The sequence below is a fragment of the Ceratotherium simum genome, chromosome 2, assembly GCF_057802395.1.
Source record: "Ceratotherium simum simum isolate JZ-2026a chromosome 2, ASM5780239v1, whole genome shotgun sequence".
NCBI classification, from domain to species: Eukaryota; Metazoa; Chordata; class Mammalia; order Perissodactyla; family Rhinocerotidae; genus Ceratotherium; species Ceratotherium simum.
Genome location: NC_141901.1, coordinates 35614996 through 35624973, shown reverse-complemented (window position 1 = coordinate 35624973; position 9978 = coordinate 35614996). Strand labels below are relative to the sequence as shown.

At 44.7% G+C, this 9978-nt stretch overlaps 1 protein-coding gene across 2 annotated transcripts in view; it reads right to left on the bottom strand.

Annotated features, from left to right (window-relative positions):
• COPA (coat protein complex I subunit alpha) overlaps window positions 1-9978 on the bottom strand; it is a 41529-nt gene continuing 31551 nt past the window's right edge. For both annotated transcript variants that reach the window (XM_004442795.3, XM_087440785.1), the window contains 16 exons: window positions 9402-9564; window positions 9154-9300; window positions 7929-8118; window positions 7711-7806; window positions 6404-6492; window positions 6083-6206; window positions 5101-5190; window positions 4810-4919; window positions 4328-4405; window positions 3870-3938; window positions 3164-3300; window positions 2701-2887; window positions 2502-2612; window positions 2018-2179; window positions 928-1122; window positions 1-666 (listed from right to left, as the gene is read on the bottom strand). In XM_004442795.3, coding sequence (XP_004442852.1) covers window positions 607-666; window positions 928-1122; window positions 2018-2179; window positions 2502-2612; window positions 2701-2887; window positions 3164-3300; window positions 3870-3938; window positions 4328-4405; window positions 4810-4919; window positions 5101-5190; window positions 6083-6206; window positions 6404-6492; window positions 7711-7806; window positions 7929-8118; window positions 9154-9300; window positions 9402-9564 — 2008 coding nt within the window. In that variant the 3' untranslated portion in view covers window positions 1-606. The remainder of the gene's footprint in view (window positions 667-927; window positions 1123-2017; window positions 2180-2501; window positions 2613-2700; window positions 2888-3163; window positions 3301-3869; window positions 3939-4327; window positions 4406-4809; window positions 4920-5100; window positions 5191-6082; window positions 6207-6403; window positions 6493-7710; window positions 7807-7928; window positions 8119-9153; window positions 9301-9401; window positions 9565-9978) is intronic.

Here is a 9978-nt window from a genome sequence, read left to right as displayed (position 1 = left end):
TGTCGCAGAAATTTACTTTATTTAGCGTGAGAAACAAAACGTAAGAACAATGGTTGTAAAGAACAAATCAATAAAAAGTGATGTGCATTTTTGGAAAATCACTTGACTTTAAGTTTCTGGCCAGAGAGAGGGTACCTGCCTGGGAGTTTAAATGCCCAAGGAAAATGGGGGATGGCTAAGAGTTTGTTGTGACTGAGTAAAATATGCCATCTTATTCATTACATCCTGCTCCTTCCTAGCAAAAATGATACAAAGGTGGTGGGGAGGGAAAGGATAAATCTCGAAGGAATTTACTAAACACATGTTCATCACTGAGTTTTCATTTGTTTCTTCAAAGATCTAAGCTGGCAAGGCAAGGCCAACTGTGACCACAACTGTAATCACCTTGAGAAGATGAGAGGTCCTCAGAGGCAAAAAAAAAACAAAGTCAAGTTGAGACATTTTGATTAGCCAGAGAAGAAGAGAAAAGGACACTAGGTTTTAGGGCAGGTAGAGCTAAATGTCAACAATCTGAAGGGTAGTTGAAGAAGAGGGAGTTAGAAGGACAGAGAGACTAATTCTCCGGTGGGAAACATGGTGACTGACCCTACACACACAAAGGGAGCCTTAACGAAACTGCAGAGGACTGATCCTTAAACCAATCACATCTTTGCCAATCTCTGTCACCTGTGGAAGAGGAAACAGGAAAAAGTTAGGGATTTGTGAGCGTGAGAAGCCTAGAAAGCTTACTCCCTCCATTCCTCAATAAGCACAGAATGTTTTGTTACTGTTTGTTACTTATAGCAGTAGGAAGAAGCTCGAGCTTTCTCCAGTATCACTACCTCAAGAAGCTAGGGGCAAATATAGGAGGAAAAAAGGACCAATATGCTTCTTTTTTTTCCCCCTTCCCTCAATATCCCAGAAGCATTTCTTGAGGACAGTACTTACTGTAGTGACTCTGCAGATCTGACCCTTGAACTCCGGGGAATAGCAGGCCCCACTGAGCGGACATTTCTCCACTGGTTTTCCACGGTAGATGGGCCGATAAGATGCAGCACAGATGTCAAAAGGGTTGTGCATGTCATAATTGAGCTGGTAGGCATCTGTGGGGTTCTTCTCACAGGCTGACAGGATTTTGCGGGTCTAAGGGAGGGAAGGAATATTTTATTTAAGAGGAGTGAAAGCTGTACACTACAACTCAAGTGATCTTATCATCATGGTTTAGTAGTATCTTTGATGCAAGATATAATCATACTGAGTCAATACAGAATATGACCTCTGTACAGGACCTAAGCGAAGGGGTAACAATCGCCATTCCTGTTGTATCAGGCTTTCCCCTTCTCAATACTAAAGTGGCTCCACAGATCTAGACCCATACTCTTCCACCAAGCCTGGGACTTATCAGGGTCAGGCCTGAAAGGGTTAAAACTGGCTTTCATTGGCCAAGAAGAATGCTTTTGGAGAACACAAGTAGTGAGCCATGTATGTGTATGTGGAGGTTAGTGATGGTGGTAATGAGATATCTGGAGCTTAAGGACAGGAATGGGGTTATTCTCAGGTACAGTGGAGCTATTCTAGGTTGCAGGACACTCTCACACTGGCGCCATGTCTAAAGTTATTAGTTCAGGGCCGGCCCTGTGGCTTGGTGGTTAAGTGCGTGCGCTGCGATGCTGGCGGCCCGGGTTCGGATCCCGGGTGCGCATCGAGGCACCACTTCTCTGTCCATCCTGAGGCCGAGTCCCACATACAGCAACTAGAAGGGTGTGCAGCTATGACATACAACTATCTACTGGGGCTTTGGGGGCAAAAAATAAAATAAATAAAATCTTTAAAAAAAATAAAGTTATTAGTTCAGTTTCCAGGAACAAAAAGAGGCACTCATGCCAGTTAGTAAACAGAGGATGGCACTCTGTTGGCTCTTTTGGTTGGATGTTGTTATTCAGTGCTTTGTTTCAGAGGCAAGGACCTCGGTCTTCTACTCTCTCCATGTAAGACTAGATCTGGTTCCCCTGTGCTCACTGAAGGAATTCCCATCTACCTGTTGAGCCACCTCCGGCTTGGGCCCAAGTTCCAACAGGCGCCGAGCAAAGGTGGCAGCTGTCTTAAAGTTCTTGAGCTTGAAGAAGAGGTTGAGGGCTGTACGCAACACCAGGATCATGTGCACAGGCTGCAGGTTTGAGTGCGTGAAATAGGCTGCCATCTGGTGGAGAAAAAGAGGAACACATGCCAGGCTGACGCTACAGCTGGGATAGGTCATTTATAAGCTGCTACATACGCATCAAAAACAAAACAAATAAAAACAGGACTACAAATAAAGCAGAGAGGACTTCTGCCTCCTAGGTGCGGAGGGCTGTTGGGAAGAGAAAGAAGGGTGGAGAAATACATCCCTTCCTCACCAAAATGGGCCCAAATTTCTCTTACTCCCCAGATTGAGATCTAGGTTTGGAATTAAAGAATTCAGACCTAAATGGAGGGTGAAGGGGAGGATGCCTCTGTACTGCTCAGAGGCCCAGAGATCTTACTTCACAGATGCGCTTCTGCTGTTCCAGAGTCTCTTTGGGCAGCTTCTTCCTTTCTATCTCCATGGACAAACCCACAATGTACTCACGGCAAATGGTGATGAGCTGCTGGGCCTGGAGAGAAGGGCAAAGGAAGGTCATGGTACAGAGGCAAGAACGTAGGGGTGCCCATAACTAGGACAAGTGGCTAGACCCCTCCTACCTCTGCAATCTCCTGTTTGTTGTCCACAACAAGAAGTGGCACACTGAGTAAAATGAAACGGAATTTTTCTACAGCCTCCTCAAACTTGCCAACTGTGGTGAGCTGATAGCACAGTTGCAACCGCTGGATGAGGTCATTAAGCTTCAGGCCCACAGCCGGTACTCCATTCTTCAGCCCTGCATCCTTCCTGGAAGGGAAAAGTAGGAAGACGACAGAGGATAGTCAGGAGCCCACTAAGACTCAACTTCTTTTTCTGGCAATATGATCACAACCACCTTACTGTGAAAGTAGCTGGGGAACAGGATGCAACAGGTGTAAACCAAACTTCATAGAGTGGTAAGCTGAAGATCTTTTCCTGCTAGGAGACCTCAGCTCTGGGACAATTCTGACTATCCCTGAGGCTACCATGTGAAATATCTACTGCAAGCTGGAATAGATAGAAGCCAGGAGCAAGGGGCCTTACCAATTGCGATTAGGGTAGCCATACATGGAGGGCAGGCAGGGCAGAGCCTGATAGGTGGTACGGCCTCGGGCATAGGTCTGTAGGAACAGTTGTTTGTAGGGGCCAAACTGGGTTACCCCCACCTGGTCGTGAAGGAGCTGGAATACAAGAGGAAAGAAACATAAGGGTTTTGGCCTAGCCACTTAAAAACTAGTTGACCTTGGGCAAAGTACTTAACTTCCCTGTACTTGTTTCCTCATCAGTAAATTACACTTAATTAGAGGACCCACCTCATTTAATAATACCTATACAGCATTTAAGACAGTGCCTGGTACACAGTCACCACTGAATAAATGTTAGTGGTTGTTGCAGTTGTGGTTGCTATTATTATTACTATTATAACATATGGCGTAGTGTTCAAAACATACACCTGTTCATGAAGGGGTGCTTACTTCACTGACGTGAGCTAGAAAGCAGGCTATAAATGGGTGGAAGATAGCTGGAAGGATCTACTTTCAGAGATTACCAGGCCAAGTAGAAAACCAGGTAAGAGGAAGGTCTTATGAGGCAAGTTTCCTCAAGCAAGACCAAGGGCTTCCATGATAAATATACACACTTCTGCCCTTATGGGTAGGATAATTTCCATTTGGTTAAAATGAGTCAACCATCTCCCTGGGACCCTGGGCAAGGCTCACTCAAGAAGAGCCAGGGTTACTTTAAGACTTACCCGCATGGCTGTTTCAAAAGAGCCTGCCAGGATGTGATCAACTGGAAGCTGGGAGTTATTGCACCAGATCTATCAAAAAACAGAAAACCCAAGCCAAGTGAAATTTTGCCCCTTCTCTTCCCAAACTATCCTACCCTATATCTGTAGTAGAAAAACGTGGATACTCTACACATTAATCAAGTATAGCCATGGGCCGGCCCTGTGGCTTAGCGGTTAAGTGCGTGCGCTCCGATGCAGGCTGCCCGGGTTCGGATCCCGGGCGCGCACAGACGCACTGCTTCTCCGGCCATGCTGAGACCGCGTCCCACATACAGCAACTAGAAGAATGTGCAACTATGACATACAGCTATCGCCTGGGGCTTTGGGGGAAAAATAAATAAATTAAAAAAAAAAAAAAAAAATCAAGTATAGCCAGCTCAGAAACACTCATCCCCATAGGGCTGTGTTTCCCTGCTTACCTGAGTTGGGCTGGTTCCCTTGGTGGGGGGCACAAAGAACCCATCCTCAGCCCCACCAGCTGCCCCAGGGGGTATATCCTAGGGGAAAAACAAAAAGTGAGTCATTTTTTAAGCCATTCAAGCACTTTGTTCTGGTAAATCTAAACACAGCCCTTTACCTTGTCCCCAGCCTCTACTGGGAAGGAGGGGTGGTGGTTGTGGGAAAAGACCCTCAAAAGAGGAGCAGCTTCACCAGTAACAAAATGATATATCAGAAGCTCCAATTCAGACAAAAAAGCTTGCTGCCTTTTCAGAAGCTGCCCCTGGTGCAACCCTGATTATCTCATTCTTCTTTCTTTTAAAGAGGAGATAAGCATCCAATTAGGAGGGTCTAGACTCCCTCCTTTTTGGGGACCTCAGGACATGGATGGGGGGCAACAGCGTCACTGGCTTCCACGGGGAGAAATGGAAGGAACCTTATAAGGGGTAAGAATTCCACATACCAGCTCAGGAGGGAGCTCTAGATCTTCTTCTACATCCCAGCCACCTCCTTCTTCCTGTCCCTTGCCAAGAGCATCATCCCCCAAACCTTCTGCAGCCTCCACAAATCCATCTGTAAGGAAAATCCAGGCTCAAAATAGATTTGCTCAGTGACACAGTCTTAGCCAAAGGAAAGAAAAATGTTGGGAACCTTGTCGGTCCCATGGTTTGGAACCCTGCAGACCTGCCCCACAACTCTGCTTCAAGTGCAGGGAGCCCATCTGCCCAGAAAAGTCCTAGAACAGCATTCTTACCTTCATCTAGCTGCAGCTCTGCATCCTCTCCCCAGCCCTCAGTACCAACGGTGTCAATGTCAATGTCAGCAGCCAGTGCTCCTCCCTTCCCTATAGAGGGAAGGAACAGAAAGGAGCTGGTTACAGCCAGGCAAGTCTGAGATACGGCCTCCTCTGCAGGCAAGTTGCATCCTTACAAAAGCAGGTGCCAAAGTTCCGTCCACTTACTGTTTTTGCTTATTATTTATTTTTGCAGTATATATGTTATGCTAACTTGCAGTAAGTTTCCCAGAGAGAGGGAATAGAAGAGGATGGAAACAACTGGCATTTCTGCTATCAAAAACTGCCTTTTAAACCATTTTTTACTTACCAGCCTTTGGCTACCAACTCATAGAATTTCTTGCTGAGATCTCTGCTAAGTTACCACCACTACAGTGTGTACAGGGCATAAGGACAGGGTAGGTGAGAGGAGACAGAGGAAACAGCAGGGCTGGGCACAAAATGCCCCAGGGTCTATTTAGGCTCTTAGTCAGGAGAAATGACCTAGTAGACACATCCAAGAAAACAGGAGAAGGGTGAAGGTGAGAGTGGTGGAGGGTGGGAGCACACATATGCATATACCCACATGATGGAATTTGAGGCAGCTCAATTTGTATCTTAAGATTTTATGTCATGAATGATACAATATTGAATGGAGAGTATGATTATATATATGGTAAAACCTAAGGAAATACACCAAAATGTTAACAGTGGTTGTTAGAGGCATGGACTAAGGGACATCTCTCTTTCCCCCCACTATTTTCCAAATTTTAATGATCTCATAATGCTTTTAGTTAGTTTTAAAACACTGTACCATGACTCTGATTGGCATTGCAGTGCTCCATGAGCCTTTATACACAAAAAAAGACAGATGAAAAGGACAGAAGAGCTGATGGTACTCTCTAGGACAGTGCTTCATAAAACAAACAACAAAAAAAATGCTATGGGAGAAGTGGACACTTACCCTTGCTGGCAATGGTGCCTTCAAAGAACCCTTTGGACACAGTCAATAAGGGCCAATTGGTATCTAATGGCATGATAGGGGCAGGTGGCTGGAGCAGCTTGGCATTAGGGTCAATGTCTGGGATCTGAAAGGTGGAAGAAGGTTAAAAGCAAACAGCTCTCAGGAATCAAGTAGGCAAAATTACAAAGCCTCCTTTGATCTCACTTGTTTCTCTGCCTCTCCTGGTAACCAGGTGGGAGGGTGACATTTGTAGGTTTAAATTGTCCCAAGATTTCAGAGTTAATCCTGTAATCAGAGATGCTCATGTAAATAAAGACTCACTATCTCCTTCTCTGTGTCAAATGTCTCCTTCAGGCTCTCAGCTTCTTCATCTAAGCCATGGGTAGCAGCTGTGAGATAGGCCAGTGATTCTGTAGGGAAAACAGACTTTGTGGTATAGGTACATTTCCAAGTGAATACTGCTGTGGTAGGCAGCCTCCAAGAAGTTCCCCCAGTGATCCCTACCTCCTGGTATTTACGTCCTTGCATAAGCCCCTCCCCTTAAGTGTGGGGTGGACTTGTTGCCTCACTTCTAATGAACAGAACATGGCAGAAGTGCAGGGATTAGGATACAAAGACTGTGGCTAATCCGAGATTAGGATACAAAGACTGTGGCTTCCATCTTGGATGCCCTCACTTGCTCTAAGGGAAACCAGCTGCCATGTTGTGAACTGCCCTATGGAGAACCCTACATGGCAGAAAATTGACATTTCCCACCCAACAGCCAGGGAGGACTTGAGGACTGTCCGCAGCCACATAGTGAGCACGGGAGTGGATCCTCCCCAACTTGAGCCCTGAGATGTCTGCAGCCTTGGCCAACACCTTGATTGCAGCCTCATGAGAATCTCTGAGCCAGAGGCACCCAGCTAACCCATGTTGCAAACCAAGGTAATCAATGTTTTTCGTTTTAAATTACTAAGTTTTGCGATAATTTGTTGCACAGCTACAGACAACTAATACAGCTGCTTATCCTTAAGATCTATCATCAGTATTGATGAGAACCTTGGAATCATCCCTGACGCCTCTCCTTTGCATTCCACATCCAGTCCTTCAATAAATCATACTGACCCTACCTTTAAAATAAATGCCAAACCTGACCACTGCTCACCACACTGCCAGGACCTTGGTCCAAAACACATCTTTCACCTTTCTTGTTCCCTAATGTATCTCAAATGTCAGTATAATGCTTGGTATATAGTGGGTTCTCAGAAAATATCCCTTGAATCTATAAAAGAATAAATAAATAAATGAGTGAAACCTCCAGACTTGAAGTAACAGAATAAAATTCCAATGGCATCCAACCAACTGCATTTACTAAGGTGTCTGCTTCAAGACCTTTCAAAACCTCCTGTCTCCTCCACAACTATTAACTATGTTCGTAAGCATGCTTGGCCAGTCTGAATATTCTGGCTGTACCTCTGTTTGGCTTTGAAGAAAGTCTTCTGAGCATTGTAAGAGCATGTTGACTCTTCTGAAAAAATGCCCAAATGAAGGGAAATATCTCACCACTATACATGAATAACTCACCATAAAGAGAAAATACTTCCTAAGGCCTCAATGGAGCTGGTGAGTCCTGGATAGACACTTACTCTGCCCACAGTTCTTCAGGATCCGCACCCGCTCTGACACATCACCCAGGTACAGGGCATTCTGATAATGGCCACTCATGTCCTTTCGGATCTCAGCTGCACCAAGTCAATAAGAGACATCAAGTTAGGTCTTCTCTCTCAAGTTCTCTCTCTCCTCTATTTGCCTTCCTCCTTCCCCCAAGGACCCCTCTTCCCATTCTTAGTTTCTGGGGCCTCACCAATCTTCATCATCTTGCGAAGTTTCTCTAGGTTGCCAGTAATAAGGTACAGGAAGGAAAGTTTGTCAAAGTTTTTGGTGCGCTGATAACACATTTCCACAATCTGGTGGTTCCCCTGTAGCAAAGCTACTTCTCCCAGCTTTTCCCAGCAGTTCTTGTCATCCAGTGCTTTGGCTGCTTCCAGAGCAATCTAAAGAATCAGAGTTAACAACAGGTTGGAGAATACTGTGACTCAAAACCAGGGACTACAGTCAAAGTGTTTGCCTCTAAATAAATCTCCCAAGGAACTCTCTATACTTTCAATCACTGCTAGTTTTTGGTCCAATCCTATTGAAAATCCTATCAACAAATAGGATCCCTTTGGATCCACGGAGAGAAGAATCACATCACATTATCATCCTCCTCAGAAATTTACTTTTACAACAAAATCATCTCCTAGCAATGGTTGATCCCATAAGGCCGATTCTTGCTTAGCTACCTTATTTCCTACTTGCCAGGTCTGAAGATCCACAGGGGCTTTAGGAAAGACAGAAGAAATAATAAAAGAAGGAAGTTCAGAACTGGAAAGTCAATTTTCCTAAGCCTTCTCCCCATTTAAAAATAATTCCTGTTAGGGCTGGCCCAGTGGTGTAGTAGTGAAGTTTGCACGCTCCCATTTCAGTGGCCCAGGGTTCGCGGGTTTGGATCCTGGGTATGGACCTATGCACTGCCTGTTAAGCCACGCTGTGGCAGCATCCCACGTACAAAATAGAGCAAGATGGGTGTTATTAGCTCAGGGCTAATTTTCCTCAGCAAAAAAAGGAGGACTGGCAACAGATGTTAACTCAGAGCCAGTCTTCCTCACAAAAAATAATAAAATAATGCCTGTAGACTCTAGGCCCCAACATTTAATAAGTACTCCTTTATCTAAGCAGCCAATCAGCAAATCAAATGTCAAAGAAATAACAAGATTTTCAAATTCCATGCTATCTTGCTCCTGCTCTAGAAGTTACTGAATTCACGCTAACTGAGCATGACAACAACAGTAGAAATGCTGTGGCAGAGATAGGAAAAGTGGAGATGGGCAAACAGCAACAGGAAGATGGTTCTATCAAACAACTAAAAAAGTCCCAAATTCCATCATACTGGCTAAAGATGCGAGTACAGAATAATGCCTTCCCAATGCCACCCTAACCCTCTCAACTTCTCTACAACAATATGGGGCTTATGACCATATTTCTCTCACCTCAATGTTTCCACACTCCAATGCCAGACTAAAGCGAGTTTTCTCATCTTTGACGAAATGCAGTGCCACTTCAGGATAGCCCTTCTTCTGGAGATACGCAATGATAGACTGGCCTACTAGTTTGGCATTCCTCACCATGTGCAGTACCTAGACATTTGGAGAGGAGTAGCACAGGAAATAGAGATCACATCAGGAAAAAAGGAGTGATTCCCCTCTCAATACTCCTAGTATGCTTTCTCATTTCATACCTCATCATATTTTCTATTGATCAGGGCCAGCTTGAACTTGAACTCAGTGGGATCAATGGTGAGCACCCGAGGACGACACTCCCTGTCTAGGCAATATACATTGTTCCCCTTCACCCGTGTGACATAGATGGGTAAATCCAGAGTTCGGATGATCCCATAGTCCCTAAGAACAGGAATTAGAAAGCACACTTTCAGCAAGTGAGGAGGAAAATCCAGCTTGTAAAGAAATGGAACAAGCCTAGGACAGAGCCTTTTATCTTCTCATTACCCTTTTGTTAAGTGTCATTTGAACAATGGTATAGATGGGAAGTGACTCAAAAAAGAGCAGAACTAAATGCCATATTTACTTATTTTATTCTTTTGTATGAAATGGGAGAACATGGGGCACATGGTATGATCTTTCTTCATAAGCTATTACTCTAGGAGCTAACAGACATGGTGATAGGAATCAGACCTAAAAATTAAATCTTAAGTTCCGATATATAATTACTGTGCCACTATGGACAGTTAACGCCTTCCTTATATATAAGCTACAGATGAAAGTAAAAGAGGGGTAGATGTGAAGAGTTCTGACACA